The sequence below is a fragment of the Microcaecilia unicolor genome, chromosome 11, assembly GCF_901765095.1.
Source record: "Microcaecilia unicolor chromosome 11, aMicUni1.1, whole genome shotgun sequence".
NCBI lineage: Eukaryota > Metazoa > Chordata > Amphibia > Gymnophiona > Siphonopidae > Microcaecilia > Microcaecilia unicolor.
Genome location: NC_044041.1, coordinates 191,627,332 through 191,653,499, shown reverse-complemented (window position 1 = coordinate 191,653,499; position 26,168 = coordinate 191,627,332). Strand labels below are relative to the sequence as shown.

Here is a 26,168-nt window from a genome sequence, read left to right as displayed (position 1 = left end):
CTACTACTACTATTTAGCATTTCTATAGCGCTACAAGGCATACGCAGCGCTGCACAAACATAGAAGAAAGACAGTCCCTGCTCAAAGAGCTTACAATCTAATAGACAAAAAACAAAGTAAGCAAATCAAATCAATTAATGTGTACAGGAAGGAGGAGGGTAGGTGGAGGCGAGTGGTTACGAGTCAAAAGCAATGTTAAAGAGGTGGGCTTTCAGTCTAGATTTAAAGGTGGCCAAGGATGGGGCAAGACGTAGGGGCTCAGGAAGTTTATTCCAGGCGTAGGGTGCAGCGAGACAGAAGGCGTGAAGTCTGGAGTTGGCAGTAGTGGAGAAGGGAACAGATAAGAAGGATTTATCCATGGAGCGGAGTGCACGGGAAGGGGTGTAGGGAAGGACGAGTGTGGAGAGATACTGGGGAGCAGCAGAGTGAGTACATTTATAAGTTAGTAGAAGAAGTTTGAACAGGATGCAAAAACGGATAGGGAGCCAGTGAAGGGTCTTGAGGAGAGGGGTAGTATGAGTAAAGCGACCCTGGCGGAAGACGAGACGGGCAGCAGAGTTTTGAACCGACTGGAGGGGGGAGAGGTGACTAAGTGGGAGGCCAGCAAGAAGCAGATTGCAGTAGTCTAAACGAGAGGTGACAAGGATGTGGATGAGGGTTTTGGTAGAGTGCTCGGAAAGAAAGGGGCGGATTTTACGGATGTTGTAAAGAAAGAAACGACAGGTCTTGGCAATCTGCTGGATATGAGCAGAGAAGGAGAGAGAAGAGTCAAAGATGACCCCAAGGTTTCGAGCTGAGGAGACAGGGAGAATGAGAAAGCCATCAACAGAAATAGAAAAGGGGGGGAGCGGGGAGGTGGGTTTGGGGGGGAAAATGAGAAGCTCGGTTTTGGTCATATTTAATTTCAGGTGGCGTTGAGACATCCAGACAGCAATGTCAGACAAGCACGCTGAAACTTTGGTTCTATTATTGTTAGAAAGTGTAAACAAACGCTTCACATCTGTCCGCTCTACCCCACTCATTATCTTATAAACCTCTATCGTATCACCCCTCAGCCGCCTTTTCTCCAGGCTAAAGAGTCCTAGCCGTCTTAACCTCTCCTCATAGGGTAGTCGTCCCATCCCTTTTATCATTTTTGTCGCCCTTCTTTGCACCTTCTCCAATTTCTTTATATCTTTTTTGAGGTGAGGCGACCAGAATTGAGGTGTCTTTCTGGAACTGGGCAAATGCCACCTAGGAACAGAAAATTACTGCAGGGCTTAGAGCAGGAGTGGGCACCCAAGGTCCTCAAGGGCCACAACCCAATCGGCTTTTCAAGATTTCCACAATGAATATGCATGAGATCTATTTGTATACAATGGATGCTTTTCATGCAAAGCAATCTCATGCATATTCATTGTGGAAAATCTTGAAAACCCGATTGGGTTGTGGCCCTTGAGGACCATGGGTGCCCACTCCTGCCCTAAGCCCTGCAGTAATCCTCTGTTCCTAGGTGGCATTTGCCCAGCTCCAGAAAGATACCTCAAAAGTTCAAGTTGTGTTCAAATCTGGTCGCCACATCTCAAAAAAGATATAGTGGAATTAGAAAAGGTACAGAGAAGAGCGACAAAAATGATGAAGGGGATGGGACGACTTCCCTATGAGGAAAGGCTGAAGCGGCTAGGGCTCTTCAGCTTGGAGAAAAGGCGGCTGAGGGGAGATATGATAGAGGTCTATAAAATAATGAGTGGAGTTGAACGGGTAGATGTGAAGCGTCTGTTTACACTTTCCAAAAATACTAGGACTAGGGGGCATGCGATGAAGCTACAAAGTAGTAAATTTAAAATGAATTGGAGAAACGTTTTCTTCACTCAACATGTAATTAAACTCTGGAATTCATTGCCAGAGAATGTGGTAAAGGCGGTTAGTTTAGCGGGGTTTAAAAAAAAGGTCTGGATGGCTTCCTAAAGGAAAAGTTCATAGACCATTATTAAATTGATGGGGAAAATCCACTGCTTATTTCTGGGATAAGCAGCATAAAATGCATTGAACTTTTTTGGGATCTTGCCAGGTATTTGTGACCTGGATTGGCCACTTGTTGGAAATAGGATACTGGGGTTGATGGATCTTTGGTCTGTCCCAGTGTGGAAATACTTATGTACTTATAAAGTAGAGGACCCAGAAGTGCGGCCACAAGATTTGGTCATTGAAAAAGGAGGAGACAAATCCAACCTGCTCTGGGACTTTTCGGAACCTGCAGGACTGCCTGGAAGTCACCAGGAGTCTCTGGTGCCTTAAGACCAAGGCTGTCTGTTTCCAAAAGGAGGCACTCCCCCACCTTTTTTCTTTTATAGATTGACACTATCTAGGATTGCCAGCAGGGTCCATGTATTCAGGACAGGATGAGCTGACCCTAATTTGACCCCATTCCATCTAGGGACATATCATAGGAGCCAACTTTTCAAAATGATTGGGGGTGCTGAATTTTATTTTTTACAGGTAGTGCATTCCCCCTCCCCCTTCCTCTGTCCCCCTCCCTCTGTCCCCCCTCCTACTCTCTCCCAGTTCCAGTCCCTCCCAGTTCCAAGGCCCCCCTCCCTCCCTCCCTCCCCTCTCTCTCTCCTTTCTCTCCCTCCCTCCCTCCGAGTTCATCCCCCCTCCCTCTGAGTTCCAAGGTCCCCCTCCCTCCGAGTTCCAGGGTCCCTCCAAGTTCCAAGGCCCCCCTCCTCCCTCCCTCCCTCCCCTCTCTCCTTTCTCTCCCTCCCTCCCTTCGAGTTCCAGGGCCCCCCTCCCTCTGAGTTCATCCCCCCTCCCTCTGAGTTCCAGGGTCCCCCTCCCTCCGAGTTCCAGGGTCCCTCCAAGTTCCAAGGCCCCCCTCCCTCCCTTCGAGTTCCAGGCCCCCTCCCTCCAAATTTTAAAAGTCATCATCTTTCCTTGTCGGGGTTACGGCAGCAGCAGCGGTGCAAAGCGTGCAGGCTCAGCAGTCTTCCCTTCTCTCTCTCTCAGCTCTGGTCCTGCCCTCGAGGGCGGGACCAGAGCTGAGAGAAAGAGAAGGGAAGACTGAACTAAGTGCCGAGCCTGCACACTTTTCACCACTGCTGCCACCGTAACCCCAACGAGGTAAGATGATGACTTTTAAAATTTGGAGGGAGAGGGCCTGGAACTCAAAGGGAGGGAGGAAGGACGAAGGGAACTTCCGGTGGGTGAAATATTGGGGGTGCTTGAGCACCCACAGCACCCAAGGAGTCGGCGCCTATGGGACATATAGCCCTACTTCTCTTAGAAATACATAGGTTCCCTCTGGACAAAACCAGGACACGCTCAGCCTCTCTATGTATGTATCCTATGGAAAACAACGCTCTGCAAACACATTAAAAGACAAAACAAATGCAAACAGGTTCATTACACTTTTATGATCTTTATACAGGGTTCCGATTTAACATTCGAGAGCAAATGTAAAAATTCACCTACACACAAGTCTACAGCCCGTTCGGCATATGTTTCAACGACACACTCACAGAGATCCGGCACATCTACAACCCCTCGCAAATGTACAGTTTTTAAAAAGCATATCTAAATACCCCTTCCCATCCCACCACCCCAGTCCAGTCCAGTCCACTCCACCTCCTCTCACTTCCTCTATTCTATCCACCAGAGAATCCAAGTTCTACATTCAGTTGAAAAACATGCACCCAAGGCACCGCCACCAGGCTTTTTGGCAACATGGCACCAGCTAACACTGAAGATGCTTCACCCCCCCCCCCCCCCCACCCAGTTGGGATCTAACCCTTGCAGTGTGGACAGCGGCCTCTCTAGTTTTGGTGGTTGGTTAAACTATTACAGACTTCCATGTATAGAGAGAGAGAAGTGGTGTTCCTTGGTCGGCTGCCACCTGGGGCGGATCATCGCTGCGCACCCCCTCCTGGGTGCAGCATCGTCCGTTCCCCACAGGTGCAGCATGACAACCCAGGGTACAGCATCGTCCCTCCCTCAGGCGCATCACCTCCAAGCCCCCCTCCCACCGGGTGCATTCTTCTTACCTGCTGGGGTGCTGGGGGGCGCTGGTTCCCTGCTCCCTCTGCCTCGGAACAGGAAGTAACAGCAGAGGAAGCAGGGAACCGGCAGAGCCGACAACAACACGGCTGCTCCCTGCACCTCTCCTGCAGCGTGCACCCGGGCGACCGCCCCACCCTCAGTATGCCGCTGAGAGAGACAGCAGGCTGTAGGTGGGGTGAAAGGTAATTCCTGGGGAAATACCAAGATGTAGTGCTCAAGCTAGAAGGACCAGCAGACCAATGACCCCTATATGCTGTTTTGACCCATCCAGTTGACCATAAGGCTGTACTGAATATTTATACATTATTCATATTCGGCCAAATAGTGATTTAAATTTGAATACGAATAATCCAGGGCTCTACAGTACTAAATCCTACTGAAATAAACCCTCGATCTTTGATTTCACATTACTACTATTATTTGTTATGTTAAAGCTCAATGCCCATTATTCATATTCAGTATTCGTATTTGGCCAAATAAGATTTTTCACTATTCGTATTCTGCCAAATAGTAAAATATGCTATTTCGTACAACTGTAGTTGAGAGTTCTGAGTCAACAACTTTGATACAGATATCTGTTCTTCAATAGTTTGGAAAAAGTAACCTTTGCCTATAAACAGGAGTCCTACCTGCTATTCCTAATTAAATACTATTATATCCAATGCTAGCAAAGCTTTTCCAAACCATTACTGCCCAGGATTTAGTTCTACGAATGAGAAGGAGTAAGTACAAAAGAGCGGGAATGGTACGTCGTTGTCTGCTGATCACAAGATGGGATTTCATCTTAGAATTGCTGGACACTTTTGACTTTACGTCTCCCACTGGGTGCTTCTGCCTCTGGACATGGGGTAAAAATATTCACATGGCGACGCGAGAGATGAGTCACATTAGCAGAACTGGGGACAAAAAAAAAAGAAAAGACAGAACTTAGTTACAGAGAATGGCAGATAGTTCTCTAATCGAAGGAGAAGGGGTAGAAGACAACGAAAAGGTGTTCCACGGTGAAAAGCCAGAAGCAGATACAGAAGTCCAATGCTTCTATAGAACTTTATTCTCCAAAATATACAGGGTGCGTGGACAATCCTGACCCAACTTTATTCTCCAAAATATACAGGGTGCGTGGACAATCCTGACCCAACTTTATTCTCCAAAATATACAGGGTGCGTGGACAATCTTGACCCAACTTTATTCTCCAAAATATACAGGGTGCGTGGACAATCCTGACCCAACTTTATTCTCCAAAATATACAGGGTGCGTGGACAATCTTGACCCAATTTTATTCTCCAAAATATACAGGGTGCGTGGACAATCCTGACCCAACTTTATTCTCCAAAATATACAGGGTGCGTGGACAATCTTGACCCAATTTTATTCTCCAAAATATACAGGGTGCGTGGACAATCCTGACCCAACTTTATTCTCCAACATATACAGGGTGCGTGGACAATCTTGACCCAATTTTATTCTCCAAAATATACAGGGTGCGGGGACAATCCTGACCCAACTTTATTCTCCAAAATATACAGGGTGCGGGGACAATCCTGACCCAACTTTATTCTCCAAAATATACAGGGTGCATGGACAATCCTGACCCAAATTTATTCTCCAAAATATACAGGGTGCGTGGACAATCCTGACCCAACTTTATTCTCCAACATATACAGGGTGCATGGACAATCTTGACCCAACAGAGGCCGTGTTTCGGCTACAAGCCTTCCTCAGGAGTCTCTATCAGCAATGCTTTAGAAAAGTGGAGCATAATGTGTCAAGGCAAGTACAAAAAACTGTCTGTAGGAAAATACTTCTAACGGAACTACAGTGCAGGAACGCTAGTGCTTTGAACAGCTCAGAATGAGGATTATCCAGAAATAAGATAGCACTGAAAAGTCCAAAGAGTGTATAGTTTAGAGAATAAAGTCTTTTTTAGAAGCACTGGACTTTTGTATCTGATTCTGGTTTTTCATCCTGGAACACCTTTTTCTTGTCTTCCACCCCTTCTCCTTGGATTTGATCTTTTGTGGAAGTACAGCTTTCCCCCTTTTTGCTGTTGAGATAGTTCTCTAAATCCGGAGTTTTCAAATCAGCCCTTGGGACACACCTAGCCAGTCAGGTTTTCAGGATATCCCTAATAGTAAATGACGGCAGATAAGACCTGTATGGTCTTATCCAGTCTGCCCAACAAGATAAACTCATTTTACATGGTGTGTGATATTTTATACTCAAGTTTGATTTGTCCTTGTCATTCTCGGAGCACAGTCTGTAGAAGTCTGTCCAGCTCTGTTCTTGTACTAAAAGTTCTGAAGATTCTGGAATCCTAAAGAGTTACAAGATTCTGGAATCCCAATTAGTAGCAACATTCCATGTAGAACTCCAAAGAGTAACATAGTAAATGACAGCAGATAAAGACCTGTACGGTCCATCTAGTCTGCCCACCGAGATAAACTCATTTTACATGGTATGTGATACTTTATATGTGTACCCGAGTTTGATTTGTCCTTGTCTTTCACAAATTAGATAGATCTGTAAACAATGAAGCAGTGCATGCAAATCTAGCTCATGTATATTCATTGAGGATATCCTGAAAACCAGACCAGCTAGGTGTGTCCTGAGAACTGGGTTGCGAACCCTCCTCCATATCTAATGCACCACTAAGTGTGTGTGGGGGGGGGGGGGGGGGGGGGAGGTAGGGGGATGTGTATCATGTCTGTTTAGGTTTACAGGTTAGGAATTTTCATTTCTGCTCTTTTGTGTTCTGGTGGGGGGGGGGGGAAGGGGGGGGATTCATTTTATTTTAGTGCACACACTAAAATGACCATCAGCCCTGGAGTTCCTGCCTCATGTAGATCCATGGATGGGGTAAGATGTAGATGGTTCTAGGGATATCCTCTAACAGATTTTAATCATTAGTTTAGATGGGGGGGGCGGGTGGAACTACCCTGCCAGATGAAACTAAAGGAAAATCAATCAAAGGGTTACTTATTTTTCCTTCTGTTTAGAAAATGAGATGAAAGTGCATCCCCATGAGCCCAAGGGTGACCCTTACGTATAAATATAAACAGAATACCAATCTGCAATTTAATTAACATTGCAGGGCCTGCCCGGTTGTTCAGTAATAGTGCTGCACACTGCAAGTTGACTTTTGGTTCGCAAGTGCAGCTTCTTCTCCCAGGGCAGTGCTCACAGCCCCCACGAAGAGAGGAAGTCCTCGTCATTGTACAGTGGCGACACCTAGTGGCCAGACTGTGGGTCCACGTTAATCTGATGCCAACAGAGCCACAGGTTTGTGGCCATTGGCTGAGTCCGTCACTGTGATGACTTTGGCTTGCTGGGTTGGGAAGGGGATATAAAGTATGGGGTTAAGCCCCGCATAATTTCAAAGAAAGGTCTAAGGCACATGGCCCAGTGGAGGTCAGGTCTCAAATGAGGGGAAGTCTCAAAGGAGAAGGAGGAATCAGTCAGGCTTAAGGAAAACAATTTCAAAACATTTTCCCCCATTAGGTGCTTACTGGAAAGAGTAGAGGGTTCCAGCAGCTGTCTCTGTCCTGGACAAAGCCAACATCTTGGCCAGTTCAGCCAAGAATGTTTCAAAGATAATGCTGTACAAAAGCTTCCAAGAACAGACAGACGGGAAGGACAATATCTCCAAATCATTATTGTGTCAGCCCAATGAAAAGTAGCACATAACTTGCGGAAAACAGGGTTGAAGCTAGTCCACAGCTTCAGCAACAAGGGCCAATTTTAACAGGCTCACCCTTGACATCGATTGTACCCAGCAAGTTTCTGTGTCTATGGCATCAGGCGATGTGTTTTTGGAAATCTGTGTGTGTGCATTTCATTTTCCAACACCGCCACCTACTGGTGCACCAAATGGGGAGAGATACTGACCTTCCAGCGGTTCCCACACTCGTTGCAAAGCACAAAGGTTGTCATAGGTTCATCAGCACTGCGAGTCTGCACCTGGAGAGTGTAGAAACATAGGATACATGTATAACCATAAACCATGGAGTAGGCCTAAGGGACCAGTAGTACTAGGCCTCAGTGACTCCTGTAGGACTTCTCTATGAGTCAAGAACTCATGATCTGTTGAGACACCCTTCTGGGCAAACAAGAATGAGGAAAGGAGAAGGGTACAGAAACAGGGCAATGTGATTTAGTAACATAAGGGAAACAGGTGGCTGGAAAAGGAACAAGATCATTCCTGAGTGAGGATGACTAGGTTTTCCGAGAAGTGCTAATCAGTTTTTTTAACATGAACTGTATTTGAACTATTGCTAAAGATGATGAATGTATATAAGAGGTGATGTCAAAGCTTTACTTTGGAGAAAAACAGAAGCAGCTAACACTTTTTTGTAACAGTACTGCCTGTTCTCCCATGAGAAATTATCCTTTGTATCTGATTATGCTTTATATTTCCTTTGGTAAGTAATAAAAACGAAATTGACTTTCTCATACGTGGCCTCGGCTTTGTTCTATTCCCCGGGTTGTGGGTGGCTGGTACATCCCAATTTGGGGAGGGCTAAAAGCCTAAAAACAAGAGCGTAGCAACACAGCGGGGATAACAAGGCTTTATAAGAAGAATGACCCACCAGGATGACAAAGAAAGCAAGCCAGCTCTTGCTGGCCCATGCTTGGTAATAAGGAGTCCTTGGCTTGTAGACAGAGCATTGAAAAGTTCAGCCTTAAGGACTCTGGCTGGAACGACAGACTGCACTAATGTAAGCCTGTTCTGTGTCCCATTCAAATACCTTCCATACATTTCACACACTTGATTTGTAGACATTTTTTTGCATGATCCAAGTCAGCCATGGCACTGATGGCAACCTCACAGCCCTAAAATTAAAACATCCTTATGGGAATACTGCAGAGAGATTCCCCCCCCCTCCCCCATTCCTGCCTCACTGCTTAGTACCACAGCCACACCCACAGGGCCGGTGCTAGGGACTCTGGCGCCCCCACCCCCCTACCCCCAATCCAGTATCTCCTTTCTCCCTTCTCCCTCCCCCATTCTCCCACCTGCCCGTGCTACAGACATTTACCTTATTACCTGCACCCTCTTAGCAGATGTTCTGTTGCGTCTTCCTCGCTTGCCCGGTCTAACTTTGTTTCTAAACAGAAGTTTCCGGCGCAGGAGTGATTCAAACATCCTGCCTTCGGCCTCCTCAGCACTCTCCCTCCGCCACGGTTTGCCCCACCTCTGACGCACGCGCAACTTCCTGTTTCTGCCTGGTTAGCGCAGGAGCCCTTCCCATCTTAACGGGTGGCGGTAAGTGCTTCCCCCCCCCCCCCTGAAATGGCCGCACGGCAAGCGGTTCACTTACCATACGGCCATTTCCTTTTGAGAACAAAAGACAGCCTTTTACCCGCGACGCAGCTTAGTCAAAGGACACCTTAGCGCGCACCTGGTTGTAGCTGCAGTTTTTCTTTTTGCATTTACTGCACTGGAAGAGATCCGTCTGCGTGCCCCCCGTTTTGGCCATCTGATGCTCCCGGATGGCTTCCTGTGTCATGGCGTTCCGTAGCTCCTTCAGCTCATCACTGGCCATTTCCTGTGGAGATGAGGTCAATATTCAACCCTGGAATCAATTCTAGCAAAAAGCACAGCAAATGTAACAGTTTCTTCTATTTTTATATTTTGTTATAAAGGTTTATGACTGCGTGGACTTGCCCTTCAGAACAGTGGCGTAGCCACAGGTGGGCCTGGGTGGGCCGGGGCCCATCCATTTAGGGCTCAGGCCCACCCAACAACAGTACATATTTAGTGCTAGCTAGTGGGGATCCCAAGCTTCGCCAGCTGAAGACCCTCCCCCTGATGGTGCTGAAAACACTAAGCTTCCTAAGCTGCTGATACTGGCCTCATTGCATTGGGGGGGGGGGGGGGGGGGAGGAGAACACTTGGTGCCCACCCACTTCTTGACTAGGCCCACCCAAAATCTGCTGTCTGGCTACGCCCCTGCTTCAGAACCAATGTCTTTTTCTTTTTTAGTTTTTGTTTTTTTTAAGAAGAGGTTTAAACCTCCTGTGTTGGACGCGGTGATAACATTGTGTTCTCCAGTGATGTCACGTGACAGGGCAACAGGATCAGTCATCAGATAACTCCAGGTTTCACTGATCAGCGAGAGCTTCAAGTTCAGCTAACGAGTCAGTTCCAGTAAAGATTTGAAAGCTTTTGCTCTTACTGTGTCTACTTTTCCACATGCCACAGACTGCTGAAAAGAGCTGGTTGAGAATCTGTAAACCCACATTTGTGATGGTGTTTTGCCAACTGTGACTCTCGATTTGGATCACAGAGTGAAATCATGACCGCCCTATCAACTTTTTGAAGGTCATTTTCAAAGGAACTGAAAAGGGGAGAAAGCAATTTTCTAGCATTAGTTGTCTGAAAACTGCCCTCCCTCAGGGGCCCTTTTACAAAGCCGCGTAAGGCCCTATATGCACCAAATCAACATTACCGACCGGCTACCGTGTACACATAAGTAATGCCACACTGGGAAAAGACCGGGGTCCATCGAACCCAGCATCCTGTCCACGACAGCGGCCAATCCAGGCCAAGGGCACCTGGCAAGCTTCCCAAACGTACAAACATTCTATACATGATATTCCTGGAATTGTAGATTTTTCCCAAGTCCATTTAGTAGTGGTTTATGGACTTGTCCTTTAGGAAACCGTCTAACCCCTTTTTAAACTCTGCTAAGCTAACCGCCTTCACCAAGTTCTCCGGCAACGAATTCCAGAGTTTAATTATGCGTTGGGTGAAGAAAACGTTTCTCACATTTGTTTTAAATTTACTACATTGTAGCTTCATCGCATGCCCCCTAGTCCTAGTATTTTTGGAAAGCGTGAACAGACGCTTCACATCCACCTGTTCTACTCCACCGGACAGTAATTCTGAATTTGCTGCATGCCAAAAACACATGGTAGAAAATATTTTCTGTTCTCTACCATCGGGTACTTACTGGCAATAAATGGCAGTGTACACTTGCTGCACGCCTACTGCCTACTTAGCGCGTAAGACCTTACCATGGCTTAGAAAAAGGGCCCCTCAATGCAGCCAAAAGCCATGGCAAAAAATGGGCTGCGGCAGTAAGAGTGCGTCTTTTGAGTGCGCACTGGGCCAGTTTCTGCCGCATCCTGGAAAAAGGGCCTTTTTTTTTTAAGGGTCTGGAAAATGGACGTGCAGCAAAATAAAAAACATTTTTGGCCTCAGACCTTACCACCACCCATTGACTTAATGGTAAGGTCTTATGCGCTACCCGGGCAGTAGGCGTGCAGCAAGTGTACACTGCCATTTACCACCAGTAAGCACCCGATGGTAGAGAACAGTTTTGTATCTGGGAACAATGGAGGGTTAAGTAACTTGCCCAGGCTCAAAAGGAGCCACAGTGGGAACTGAACCCTGTTGCCCCAGTTCACAGACCACTGCACTAGCCATTAGGCTTCTACAGCGGCGTAGCCAGGAATATTTTTACAGGGGGTGCATCTCCTCCCCCATCCCCCGCACTGCCCCCAGTACCTTAAAATCCTCTCTGCTGCAGTCTTCGCCCGGGCAGCGGCAGTGGCACTCATAGGCTGACTGCGGCCTGCACCGGAACTTCCTCCCTGAACCATCCTAACTTTCACAAAACAGGAAGTTGCACCAGAAGGGGCGGGACAGTTCAGGAAAGAAGTCCCGGTGCAGGCCGCAGGCAGCCTATGAGTGCCGCCGCTGCTGCTGCCCGAGTGAATACTGCAGCAGAGGGATTTTAAGGTACAGGAGGAGGCAGGGGGCTGAGTCTAACAGGGAGTTCGTACACAACACTCCTAGTATAAATACACCACTGGGATTCTCCTCCACACTTTTTGAGAACTGGTGCAAAGCTCACAGGTAAAAACTGTGTGGACAGTTTGAAACTTATCCCCTTTCTTATGGTATAGAAAAAAAAAGCCATATCAGCTTCCTACATTCCTCCTGGCTTTCATCTCCAGCTCTTAGAATTCCTTCTCCTTCACCATTTTACCTCAGCCGTCATCCTCGCTATCCGCTCAGTGGAGATGCTGCCACACAACACATTCCTGCGTAGGTTGGGATTCTTGGGATCCTTCAGGTTGCTGATTCTGCTCCGGACCCGGTTCCGATACTTCATATCAGTGACCTTTAGCTCCTGGTAAATATGTGGCATTGTCAAGGAACAACTATCCTCAGGGGTGGAAGTTTCTTGAATGGTATCACCATAGTCAACATCCTGTGCTTACTGGAGACTTGTTCAACGTGGAACAGTAATTTATCGGAACTACTCTTCCCAGAAACTGATTCATTCACTACAGTTTGATGGTATTATGATTTGCTCGGCTGGTTTGCCTGCTGTATTTCTTGGTAACCACTCAGCCCCAACCCCCACCTCAAGAACCAACTCAAGTGTCATGATTTAGTGTGCTCATCTACATACATGAATTGATGAACATGTGGTCAAGAGGCCATGATTTTCTCATATCAAGAAATTGATTTTAATTTGCAAAATAATTAATAAAGTTCTGAAAGGACAGTTATGGAGTGAATTCTATAAAGTGAGGGTCAACATTTAGGCACCAGGTTTACATGTAAATAACTGGAATACCAGTATATTATATTCAGTCTGAGCAATCGTTCCTGAAACTCAAGACTGTTCTCATAACTTATTTTTTATGTTAAATCTTGTTTTATTATTAAACAAAGTTATATTCTAGGTTAATACTCAATAATTGGTTGAAATTTGTATATCATGCATTATCTCTAACAACCGTTGTATTTAATTATCAATCTTTATTAAATGTTTAATTCAAATTATAATCACGTTATCCATATTTTAAAACCTTTTCACACAACCCATCATCCACACCTCACTCCTACTCCCATTCGCACTAAACAGAAATAACTACACCTATATTGACAATTCTAAAAATCAAATACAATTTTCATTTTCATGTTCCTCAAAAGTCATTACCAGAAACTACACTTCAGTAGTCGCTCTTCTTAAAGCCACAGTCCGTTTTCCCAAAAGAGTTAGTAATTTAATTTTCAAGTTATTATTAGAGAATCCTATACAAACAATACGAAACATTATCAGAAATCAGAACTGTTCAACATTCCCAATACCCAATTCCCTCCCACCCTCAAAACCCACAGCGTCAACAGCTCGGACCCAAGTACAGTCCAAGATAACTCATTTTTTTTAAATATGGCTTTCAGCAACATGTCGGTGCCTTGATGGCCTATCCTGGGTGTCTGTGGCCCTCACAGGGTATCACATTCCTATTTGTTCCTTTGTCTGAGGATCTGGTTTTAAACTCTCCTAATGATGTTCCTTTCTAAGGGGCCCGTTTACTAAACCGTGTAGGCTCCTATGTGCGTCCAACGTGCATCAATTTGGAGTTACCACCTGGTTACCGCTTGGCCCTTGAGGTAATTTCATTTCTGACGTGTGTCCGCTGCACGCCGGCTACTGTAACAGTATCTTCTTAGGCTTTAAGACCCATATCCATAGGCGTAGACTGGGGGGGGCGAGGGGGGGCAGTGCCCCCCCAAACGACGCGAGGCGCTGCCGCGCCATTAGTTAAAAAAAAAAAAAAAGTTAAAAAAAAAAAAAAAAAAAAACACATGCAGGCACGCGCTCCTCTCCGTCCGATTGGCTTCCCTGCCCTCTCTATCTGCGTCCCGCCTTCCTCTGACGTCATTTCCTTTCGGGCGGGACGCAGACAGAGAGGGCAGGGAAGCCAATCGGACGGAGAGGAGCGTCTCCGTCTACTCCTCTCTCTTCCTCCCTCCCTCCGGCGCAGGCAGCAGTCTTTTCCAGCGTTCCTGGCAGCTGTAGCGATATACACGCTGCCTTTGGCTCTGCCCCGAAGCCTTCTCTTCAAGTTCCTGTTCCCGCATAGGTGGGAACAGGAACTTGAAGAGAAGGCTTCCGGGGCAGACCGAAGGCAGCGTGTACATCGCTACCGCTGCCAGGAACGCTGGAAAAGACTGCTGCCTGCGCCGGAGGGAGGGAGGGAGGGAGGAAGAGAGGGGGTAAACGGAGTCACCATCTTGGACCTCGCGCGTGGGGGGGGAGGGGTGGGGAGCAGAGGGAAGGAGCAAGAGATGGATGGGACTGGGAGGGTGGGAAGCAGTGGGAAGGAGCAGGAGATGGATGGGACTGGGAGGGGTGGGAAGGAGCAGGAGATGGATGGGACTGGGAGGGTGGGAAGCAGTGGGAAGGAGCAGGAGATGGATGGGACTGGGAGGGTGGGAAGGAGCAGGAGATGGATGGGACTGGGAGGGTGGGAAGCAGTGGGAAGGAGCAGGAGATGGATGGGACTGGGAGGGTGGGAAGGAGCAGGAGATGGATGGGACTGGGAGGGTGGGAAGCAGTGGGATGGAGCAGGAGATGGATGGGACTGGGAGGGGTGGGAAGGAGCAAGAGATGGATGGGACTGGGAGGGGTGGGTGGGGAGCAGAGGGAAGGACCAGGAATTGGATTGGACTGGGAAAGGAGGTGAGCAGAGGGAAGGAGCAGGAGATGGATGGGACTGGGAGGGGTGGGGAGCAGCGGGAAGGAGCAAGAGATGGTTGGGACTGGGAGGGGTGGGGAGCAGAGGGAAGGAGCAAGAGATGGATGGGACTGGGAGGGGTGGGGAGCAGAGGGATGGACCAGGAGATGGATGGGATTTGGAGAGGTCAGGGCACAGCAGAGGGAAGGAGCAAGAGATGGATGGGACGGAGGGATGGTGAGCAGAGGGAAGGAGCAAGAGATGGATGGGACTGGGAGGGTGGGGAGCAGAGGGAAGCCTACTGGAAAGAAGACACTGCATAAACAGAAGACACTGGGATCAAAGCGAATAGAAAAACTACATGATCAGACAACAAAGGTAAATAAAAGTTTATTTTATTCATAATTTATTAATTGAAATGTGTCAGCTTTTTGAAATGTGCATCTGTGATATTTTGCCTGTAAATTTCATTTCCTTCCTCCATATTAGCATATTCATTTGCATATGTATATATGCAAATGATATGCTAATATGCTCCGCCCATTTTTTGCCCCCCCAAATGAAACAGTCAAACTACGCCTATGCCCATATCCTGAAAAAAACTTCAGACTGCCCAAAATACAGCAGCAAGACTCATTTTTGGCAAATCACAGGTGGGCCTGGGTGGACTTAGGGCTCAGGCCAACCCAACAGTAGCACATGTTTAGCGGTAGCTGGTGGAGATCCCAAGCTCTGCCAGCTGAAGACTTTCCCCTGGTAGTAGTAACAAAATTCTACTCTCCACAATACTGGCACCTGCTCATGCTCAGTTTTCAGCGCATGCCTGCTGCAGACTGCCAAGGTGGAAAGAAGCATTTTCCTGCCAGCTGAGATATTTTTTTTGGTGGTGGTGGTGGTTGGGGGGGGGGGGGAAACATTTGGTGCCCACCCACTTCTTACCTAGGTCCACCCAAAATCTGTTGTCTGGCTACGCCCCTGTTCTGCATTAACAGTAAGGCACATTCCCCAACCTTTCCACATTAGGTAGTTAATACAGAAATTGTCTCACGCTATTAAGGTACCGCATTACGAGACCCTTTTACTAAGGTACATAGGTGCCCTACGCACATACAACAGGCATCAAATTGGAACTACCGCATGCCCCGGGCGGTAATTCAATTTTTGATGCATGTGCAAAACACGTGGTAGAAATGTCCTATCGCGTGACACTTACCTGGCGGTAATCGGCAGTGTACGTGTGCTGCCGATTACCGCCCGGTTAATGTGTGAGACCTTACCGCTAAGTCAATGGGTGGCGGTAAGGTCTCAGGCCAAAAATAGATGCGCGATGGTTTTAATTTTGCCGCATGTCCATTTTTGGCCACAAAAAAAAAAGCCCTTTTTTGCAGGAGCGCTGAAAAATGGACCTGCGCGAGTCCAAAACATGCACCTCTATACCAGCGCAGGCCATTTTTTGCCATGCCTTAGTAAAAGGTCCCCTAACTGTTACTGCACTGTAATTAATTATCTAACGCAGCTAGGAATGCAGTCGTGGTTTACAGCTCTGTCTGATTACCATAAGTACATAAGTATTGCCATACTGGGAAAGACCAACGGTCCATCAAGCCCAGCATCCTGTTTCCAACAGTGGCCAATCCAGGTCACAAATACCTAGCAAGATCCCAAAAAAGTACAAAACATTTTATACTGCTTACCCCAGAAATAGTGGATTTTCCCCAAGTCCATTTAATAATGGTCTATGGACTTTTCCTTTAGGAAGCCGTCCAAACCTTTTTTTAAACTCCGCTAAGCTAACCGCCTTTACCACATTCTCTGGCAACGAATTCCAGAGTTTAATTACACGTTGAGTGAAGAAACGTTTTCTCCGATTCGTTGTAAATTTACTACATTGTAGCTTCATCGCATGCCCCCTAGTCCTAGTAATTTTGGAAAGCGTAAACAATGTTGTTACACAAGAGAAAATATCTTTGTTGACACATGCAAGGATATGATCTTCAATTTCGGAGGCCACCTGGTCACAATTGGTTCCAAATTCTCTGTAATCCTCTGAAACATAAACGTACAGAAGGGAAAAACACAGGTGAAGACAAAATCAAAGTGTGTCAGAGAAGGGAGCAGGACAGAGCTTTAATCTTAGATTATTATTATTATTTCTTTTATTTGGATTTAGCTCACACCTTAAACACAATAGCTCAAGGCAAGTTATAGTCAGGTACAGTAATTATTTCCCATCCCCAGAGGCTTTATAACCTAAGGTTGCACCTGAAACAATGAAGGGGTTAAGTGACATGCCCAAGGTCACAACCTATGAAGACTAGAGTCTCGGTTTCCAATCCCACCTCCTCCACTTTCTGTACAACCAAGAAGCAGTTCCCGTCCTTCCCAGTATCTTCCACTTCACTGCTGCAGTCTTTGCCCGGGCAGCGGCACTCACTCATAGGCTGCCTGCCTGCACCGGGACTTCCTCCCTGAACTGTCCCTCCCTTCACAAAACAGGAAGTTGCATCAGAAAGGGCCGGATGGTTCAGGGAGGAAGTCTGGTGCAGGCCGCACTCAGCCTATATATGTACTGTATTGTTTCTAATAATAGCCCACCTCTAATAATGGCCCACCCCATCCCCTGTTTCAGCACTGAAAAACCCTGTAAATTTCATCTTAAAGACAAATTTGGATTCTCCCAATAATAGCCCCTCACACTTCTGGAATTCGCAGTATCTGGAATTGTTCTCCTCCACCTTCCCCCCCCCCCCCCCCCCCCCCGTGATATCTCTTCTTACCTTTTCTCATGGTCATGTGCTTGGCTGGGGCGGGGCCTTGAGCATGTGCAGATGCTACAACTTAACTGGTTTAGTAAAGTTAGGACAAGCAAAAGGCTGCACTAACTTTATGTACTGAGTTCACCAGGCACTGGTCTGAATATCAGCCAGTTCCCAGTCAATTTCTGGGTCAGCGCATGTACCAGGAAATTCAGTGCTGGGGATAATTTAGCCCATTGCTGTGAGTGTGTACAAGCTGCTTAGCACCATGGGCTGAATATCACCCCCACTGTATACTGGATAGGTTTTTACTTCCAAAAATATTCTAAATCCTCCAAAATGATGGCTTCTCCTGATCCCTCTTTTTGATTTGGGGCCACGGGTTGCAAACAAAACACTAGAAATTATGCAACTGTGGGACTTGAAGAGACCACACTCTTGCCAGTTCACACACTGCCTTCTTACCGTTGTGCTTCAGAGCAGCTGACAACATCTCAATGCATTTGTCACGAATGGAGTCACCGGTGAGGTAGCAGGGAGACAGGAAGCATATGGTGGGAGAGAAGGAAGGGGATAAGGGGCTAGTGGGGGTCTTGGCTGCCTCATTTTTTAATTTGAGATCATTTGGTCTGAAAAAAAAAGTGAAGGAATTTGACGTCAGCCTGTACAATAAATACCATTTCTCTGCCTAACCCCATCATCTCTCTAAACCTGACTTAGAGGGGACTTCCTGTTACATTGCAGGAGAGAACCCCAAATCCATCTGGTTTTCAGGATTTCCAAAAGAAGGATGCATGAGATACATTTGCATACAATGGAGGCAAGGCATGCAAATATACAGGGCTTTTTTTTGAGGGGGTACTGAGTACCGGCACCTTTTCCATTGTCTGCTAAAATTAACCCATGGTCCCCAAGTTTTAATGAAAGAGCTCAGGCTCTACACACCAATTCTGCCATCATAGATTCTGTGACTGGTTGCAGGGGACCTGGCTATTGTGGGGTGGGTCCCTTAGTGATCACCCCCCCCCCCCCCCGAAGGGTAGTCTGGCATTTGAGTACTGACACATTTTTCGCTAGAAAAAATGCACTGCAAATATATCTCATGCATAAGCATTGTGGATACCAGACCAGTTTGCAGCCCTCAAGGACCAGAACTAGGGATCCCTGTGCTACATGAAGTGTCCCACCTACCTCACACAAAGGAAACTGTTCCTCAACAAAGACATCAATGGAACCACCTTCATCTCTCTAAAAGGTACAATTCTAGTTACCTTACAATGGGTAGAAGCAGCTCCAGGGGTACTCCACATCCTTAACCACCAGTAAAGGAAATGGTCTCCATCCCTCTAACTCCCAGAATCTGATGCACTCTGAGAAAATGATATTCCTGTAATATCTCTAACCCACCACCTTTCTTCTGGATGGGAATCCAATGTTCCCATTTGCATTCTGATTACTAAGTAGCCGTTCAACACACACCCCCTCCCCCCAAAGCAGAAATTCCATCCTACCTCTCCTCTCGCCCATCAATAGAGTTCTTCCGGGACCCTGGAGGAGATGATACTGGACCAGATCCTAAAGAAAGAGGCCTGAAATGGGAAGAGATAAAGTCCAAGTCAACGAGATCAGTAGGTTTTATCATCTATCTGTATCCCTCGGAACATGACTTTTTACATACACAAACTTCTTGTTTTTTTGACAAACTTATTGATCACTTGTATTTAATAAAGCAATAAAAGTAGAATCTAATCCAGAACAGAAAGAAAAATCAGTGCCTCATTACATTTAGCACAGCGATGAAAGATGCATGCATCATTACATACCATCTCCATATCAGTTCTACCCATTCATGACTCATTATGTTAATTGGCAGTTCTTAAACATTCCTTTTCCTTTTGCATATACCTAGTCCTACATCTCCTATGAGCACATTACAGATTTTTCTTTAGGTAAGACACCTAATACATCTTGGACCCACTCCTACTTGGATAGAAAGAACCGTCCTTCCAATGCACTGGACGTCTACAACACACCAGAACAAGGACCACGCCAAGGTCCATAACAAAGATGCGAACATTCATGGTACATCCCAGCAAATACACCAGAAGGGGATTTTATGCTATTAAATGCTTTCCGGTATTCTCTGGAATTCCCCAGCCTTTAACATGGTGTCTTGTTAAATGAAGAAACATACAACCCCCGACCCAATGTTTGACGCCTACAGGAGAATGTATCCGCCTCATCTCAAATAACCTGAAATAACAGTAGTAGTTTCATGACGATCTACTCAGAGCATACGTGGACTAAAACCACCAAATTATTTTGTATAAGCTATAGAACAGCTGTCAGATGCTAGCAACTTTGAGTTGCTATTAACCCGTCTGGATTTCTTCTCATGAACTGGACTATCAAAGGAGATACTCAGTACTGAAAAAGAATCTCTTTGATATTAATGTCCTGTGCAAGGTAACTCTTACTGGATAAGAGAATCGCTTAATGCAAGTGTGGGTGTGAGGCCTACCAGTCAATTGAGGATAGGTTTAACAGTTCAGTCAACTCCACGTCAAAGATTTCAACACTCATATGGTCAACGTAGCTCCTACAAGTAGCTCCTGTTAATTTTTTATTTAATCATTATTATTCTAGTTTCTTGACTATCAATAAAAACATTTTTTTTAATTAGTTCAATTAGAAACCACCAACAAATTTTGGGGCTCTTAAAAACCACTACTATGCAACACCTAGTTCTGACATCTGCGTCCGCTTCCCACACGCTAAAAAATACTTTTCCTTTTTTAGTGCTGAGGGTGTGTTTGGAGGCATAGAGTAGGCACATTCCACGCTAATCGGTCGATTAGCACGTGATTAGTGCGGGAGCCCTTACTGCCTAGAAAATAGGTGTAAGTAAGTGGTCCTGCGCCAGTGGTGAAATTAGTGTGTGGCCATTAATTGAGAAAATGGGAAATGCGGCCATTTCACAGCCGTGCTAACAGTAGCCTCAGAGTGCGGGAACGCCCCACATTAGTAACAGCGCTGACCACATTTTAACGCGGATTAGTAAAAGGGCCCCTTTATATTTGTAAATACTTTAGAAAATTATAGGTCCGTATTTCAGCTCGTGGTCTGCATTTCTTTTAAACACCATTAGTGGCATTTAAAGATATACTCAGATATTCAGCAGTGGCCATTATTTTTTTTTGTTTATTTTTTTTTTTTTAAACCACCTTTAACAAGGCAGTTTATAAATTCACACTCTCAAACAATATACACAAACAGAATTAATCAAAAACAGTATTGATAAGCCCCCAAAACCGTATCTATCTAGAGAGGTAAATGCAACACAGTAAAGCAAATCATTCCGAGTCAGAGGCTGTGTAAAGTGTGTCCATCCACCTGCTGGAGGTAGAAAATACTGAGGAGCTGGACTGGATGCCAAGAGAGATGTGTCTCAGCTGTTTTCCACCTGCTGGTTGATGGAAGTTAAATTAAATTAAATTCTACATGTCTATGAAAGAATTGCTGAAGTTAAATTAAATTTAATTCTAAATGTCTATGAAAGAATTGCTCCCCTACCTTCCATGGAACACTCCAGCAACTCGTTCCACTCATGTGATAATAACTATAGCAGGACATGAGATAAGGAACTTGTCAACCAACTAAAGAATCTGATTGGTTCATTTGAGACCAGGAGGCACGTGACCACTGTTATAAGGACTTTTAATTATAAAGGTTCAATGGTGAAAGGATCCCCAAAGGCGAACTCTCTGTGACACTGGGTAACTTGAGATCATCCCTATAATTCAGAACAACTGGGCAAAGAAAATACACGGTAAAGCTTCTGGGATCTTCCCTTCTCAATCCCACGCCATGTAATGCTTTTGAAGACGTTGGTTCCCTACCTCTCTTCCTTCTCATCACTGGAACTCTTCAGGGATCCCGCAGGAGATGCTGCTGGGTTGGAGCTTGAAGAATGTCTCCTAGGAAGTCAATAAAAAGAGGCAAACCCAGTGTCATCAACCATGTTTTCGGAAACAATGCAGAACCCATGCACTGTTTTGTTTTGGGGGGTTTTTTCATCCAGATCCATTGAATTTGTTAGAAACCAGTTCTTCAGTCAAGCACTGAAGGAATTTTAGTCCTTTTAGAAAGTGCCAGTCGAAGAGAACAGGAAAAAGCCAAGACACCCCCCCCCCCCCCGGCTTTCTCTGCTAATGCATTTCAACTGTCACATCACCATTTCAGTTCTGAGCTACCTTGATGAATATTCAAAGAGGAACATACAGCCATCTATCTTTTTTTACCTCTTTTGAGTACCTAGCTTTCTCTTACTTTATATATATATTGGCAACCGCAGATTTGGTACACTGTGAATTTTTTTTATATTTTTGGACTGAGTTCTGTAGATCATTTTTATGCTCTGTGTTCCTCATTCCAAGCAAAGATGCTCAAAACTATTCCCTCAAGTCATTGACTGCCCAAGTCATTTATAATGAGCTATGCATAGGGTGTCAGAGTTGAGAATGACAGCTGCTTTATTCACAACACCATGGCATTCCCAGAGCTCAAAAATAACAAGTAGAAATTTGTAAAGAATAAGTATGAGGCAAGAATAGAAGCCTAGTCAGATGCCTCTCAAACCAACCACATAAATTGAACTTTCTGAGCCAACAGCAAACTACTGACCTTAAAAATGACAGTACAACTGGACTTTGGAACCTTGAGTTCAATAAGGGGTTTCTATACTAGGGGGCATGCGATGAAACCTCAGTGTAGTAAATTTAAAACAAATCAGAGAAAATTTTTCTTCACCCAACGCATAATTAAACTCTGGAATTTGTTGCCAGAGAATGTGGTGAAGGTGGTTAGCTTGACAAAGTTTAAAAAGGGGTTAGACGGTTTCCTAAAGGACAAGTCCATAAACCACTACTAAATGGACTTGGGAAAAATCCACAATTTCAGGAATAACATGTATAGAATGTTTGTATGTTTGGGAAGCTTGCCAGGTGCCCTTGGCCTGGATTGGCCGCTGTCGTGGACAGAATGCTGGGCTCGATGGACCCTTGGTCTTTTCCCAGTGTGGCATTACTTATGTACTTATGTCCTCTACTTGGCTCACTTTTATTACATAGAGCAGTGATTTAACCTATTGTGATGTCATAGTGGCTCATTCCACCAATAAGAGCCAACCTCATTAGTGATGTCACAATGGCTTGATTGTATAGAATGTTTGTACGTTTGGGAAGCTTGCCAGGTGCCCTTGGCCTGGATTGGCCGCTGTCGTGGACAGGATGCTTGGCTCGATGGACCCTTGGTCTTTTCCCAGTGTGGCATTACTTATGTACTTATGTCCTCTACTTGGCTCACTTTTATTACATAGAGCAGTGATTTAACCTATTGTGATGTCATAGTGGCTCATTCCACCAATAAGAGCCAACCTCATTAGTGATGTCACAATGGCTTGATTGTATAGAATGCTTGTATGTTTGGGAAGCTCGCCAGGTGCCCTTGGCCTGGATTGGCCGCTGTCGTGGACAGGATGCTGGGCTCGATGGACCCTTGGTCTTTTCCCAGTGTGGCATTACTTATGTACTTATGTACCCCTACCCAGTGCCCATAGGCTGCAGTCCTGTGCCAATACCAACAAACAAAAGACAGACATGCAGAAATAAGAGCAAAACAAGGGGGGCGTTGACTAAGGCACACTCACGTTTTTAGCGTGCGCTAAAATTGGGCGTGCACTAAACATTAGAGACGCCAATGCATTCCTATGGGCGTCTCTAATGTTTACTGCACGCCAAAAATGTGAGCATGCCTTAGTAAAAGACCCTCCCAGGTTTCCTTCACCTTTCGGTGGATAGCCTCTTCTTAGGCGAGGAAGAGGAAGGAGATGAGATGCAGCTGGAAGACCTTGAGTCCGCAGAGTCTCTCCTAGAAGAGAAAAGATGTGAGATTTACAATAAAAAAAAAAACAGGAAGGAAGGTGGAGAGAGAAAAGAGAAGAAGAAAAGGGCAAGGTACAGAAATTTGTGAAATAAATAAAAGGGGAAAAGAGAAAACATCAACATAAGAAGGGTGGTAGAAGAGACATAAAGGGAAAGAGAAATTAGCAGTTTTAGCCTGCCGTTCACAAGTAAGGCTCGTGCATACTTCCTGAAGGAACACATGAGAGGAAAGAGAGAAGGATCATAGGAGAGCAAGGAAAGAGTGTAGAAGTGAGACTAGAGAGAGAAGGAGAGAAGAAAGGAAGCAAAGAAGAGTCAAGTGAGGAATACGATCAGGAAGGAAGAAGGCACAATGATACAGCCCTGGTCCAGGGTTAAAGACATTACTCTTCCCAAATCAGAAACATCAAGGAACAACCCTGTAGTAATCCCTGAACCAAACCTTACTTGGGAGCACTAGACTACACTTCTCAGGCTTGCTTTCGGAATGCAAGGGCTAAAGTCAGTCAAGTCTCTTCTGGGAAAGACATCAAACCACAGATGAATGTCACTTGTCCTGAAGCACAACTTTGCTCCTCCACCACCATGAAACCCACGGCAAACCCCTCACACCTATTTTACGCAAAGGCAGATTGCAGCCTCTGCTGAAAGAAAAGGGTACCCAAAACATTTCCAGATTCATCTTCAGCAAGTTATCTAGCACCTACGTTTATATACAAGTACCCTGGGCAACTTGTCAAAGAGACACGACTCACTCATGTAAGGAGGTAAATTTACAAATAGTCTGGACATATACACATCTCCAGATGGATGGCTGTATCTCTTTGGTACAGTTCTATATCTACAGACCAGAGCATTTTTCAAGGTTTGTTTGACAGGCATTTTGATATGCATCAACCTAGTCAATGGTGTTGACCCCCTGGCTAGTAGGTTGTAAAAAGTGCTCCAAGAAGGACCTGGAATTTCTTTTCCTGCTGAAAGATTTGTAATTGTACACCACTCTAATATAACTGAAGGGCGGTATATCAAGTTCTATTAAACTCAACTAAGCTGCAGCTGCTCAGGACTGACACATTGGAAGTGATTCACTACGCTTGCCATGGCCTACCAACTAAGGGTCTGCCCTACTGGTGCTCTCTTCTTGTCTGTTTCACCATTTGCAGAGTAAACCAAACCAAGACATGATGACAAGGTCATTAGTTTGTTAATTCAGTGAGTATATATATATATATATATATATATTTTTTTTTTTTGTTACATTTGTACCCCATGCTTTCCCACTCATGGCAGGCTCAATGCGGCTTACATGGGGCAATGGAGGGTTAAGTGACTTGCCCAGAGTCACAAGTAGCTGCCTGTGCCTGAAGTGGGAATTGAACTCAGTTCCTCAGGACCAAAGTCCACTACCTTAACCACTAGGCCACTCCTCCACTGTTGCTACTATTTGAGATTCTACATGGAATGTTGCTATTCCACTAGCAACATTCCATGTAGAAGTCGGCCCTTGCAGATCACCAATGTGGCTGCGCAGGCTTCTACATGGAATGTTGCTAGTGGAATAGTAGAATCTCCAATAGTAGCAACATTCCATGTAGAATTGTAAGCTCTTTGAGCAGGGACTGTCTTTCATCTATGTTTGTGCAGCGCTGCGTCCGCCTTGTAGCGCTATAGAAATGCTAAATAGTAGTAGTAGTAGTAGAATCTCCAATAGTAGCAAAATTCCATGTAGAATCTCCAATAGTATCTATTTTATTTTTGTTACATTTGTACCCCGCGCTTTCCCACTCATGGCAGGCTCAATGTGGCTTACATGGGGCAATGGAGGGTTAAGTGACTTGCCCAGAGTCACAAGGAGCTGCCTGTGCCTGAAGTGGGAATTGAACTCAGTTCCTCAGGACCAAAGTCCTCCACCCTAACCACTAGGCCACTCCTCCATTCATCCTTCTGCCCCCTTCAAAACTAAGCCCACTTGCACGCCTGGATTACCTGTCAGATTTGGGGTCCAGTAAATGACTCTTTGTCAGCGTCAGATGGGAGCTGGATTTAGTTGCAGGCACAGAGAGTTTCCTGCAGAGCAGAAGAGCCACAGAAATCAACTTCAAAAGAAGAAATGTTCTCATAATAATGTTCTCACCTGGCATACTTAACACACATCAAAAAGGGTCTATTGTTTTAGTCAGGGCTCAATTCATAGACAAAATAGAAGTGGAAATGTGGAGCCAGTGAAGGGGGCGAGTGAGTCTGGGGCAGGAGCAACAGGACAAGAGCTGAAATAGGGAGAACAGTGGCTGTTCTCTACTCTGCTTCAGGCCCACTCTCCCCTCCCCTTCTCTTCCCTGCAGGCTACCCGGAAAGGAGGGACTGAAGCTGAGCACCCCTTCTGCTCTGGAGTGTGAAAAAAGTTGCAGAACTGCATTCCAGGACTTACAGTTAAACTAGAACTACAAGAATACAAGGACACAAGGGTCTTGGTCCAAGAGTTAAAAGGAACTAGAAAGGCAAACTAGAGAATTAATGGAAGGTCAAAAGAGAAAAAATCTCGAGAGTGGGAGATGGTAGTAAGTGATGATCAGCACAAATGGGACAGTAAATCCAAAGGGTTATTAGAGATAGCTTTTGTCTCCACCTCACCTCTCAATTCCTATCATTTTGAAAGTACCATCCCTCACAGAACAGACAGACAGCCTCCTATTACGTCTTTCATCTCCATGGACTTAGGTGGGGTTTAGCCCTTAAAATTTTCTTCTGCATGTCATTTATCTCAATAAACTTCAAGAGTATTGCCTCCTAAACATCACTAGAAGTCCTGAGAGATCCTTGCACAAAGTCTATCCATTGAACTTCTTATGGCTTGAAGAACCCCGAACCTAACTGCTAGTGACCTGGAGTCCCTGGCAACAGAGTTCAGCCTCTTCTCCAGCTTTGGATAACAGTGAAGTTCTAAGTTATTT

The 26,168-nt window shown here is 45.6% G+C and overlaps 1 protein-coding gene across 2 annotated transcripts in view; it reads right to left on the bottom strand.

Annotated features, from left to right (window-relative positions):
* Positions 1-4,090: 4,090 nt before the first annotated feature.
* TCEA3 (transcription elongation factor A3) overlaps positions 4,091-26,168 on the bottom strand; it is a 43,324-nt gene continuing 21,246 nt past the window's right edge. Inside the window, exons 5-14 of one of the 2 annotated variants that reach the window (XM_030218729.1) lie at positions 25,204-25,284; positions 23,120-23,203; positions 21,175-21,252; positions 18,787-18,864; positions 17,741-17,904; positions 16,509-16,565; positions 12,032-12,186; positions 9,437-9,583; positions 7,923-7,994; positions 4,091-4,931 (exon numbers count right to left, since the gene is read on the bottom strand). In XM_030218729.1, coding sequence (XP_030074589.1) covers positions 4,923-4,931; positions 7,923-7,994; positions 9,437-9,583; positions 12,032-12,186; positions 16,509-16,565; positions 17,741-17,904; positions 18,787-18,864; positions 21,175-21,252; positions 23,120-23,203; positions 25,204-25,284 — 925 coding nt within the window. In that variant the 3' untranslated portion in view covers positions 4,091-4,922. The remainder of the gene's footprint in view (positions 4,932-7,922; positions 7,995-9,436; positions 9,584-12,031; positions 12,187-16,508; positions 16,566-17,740; positions 17,905-18,786; positions 18,865-21,174; positions 21,253-23,119; positions 23,204-25,203; positions 25,285-26,168) is intronic. The other variant, XM_030218730.1, reaches the window with a different exon arrangement.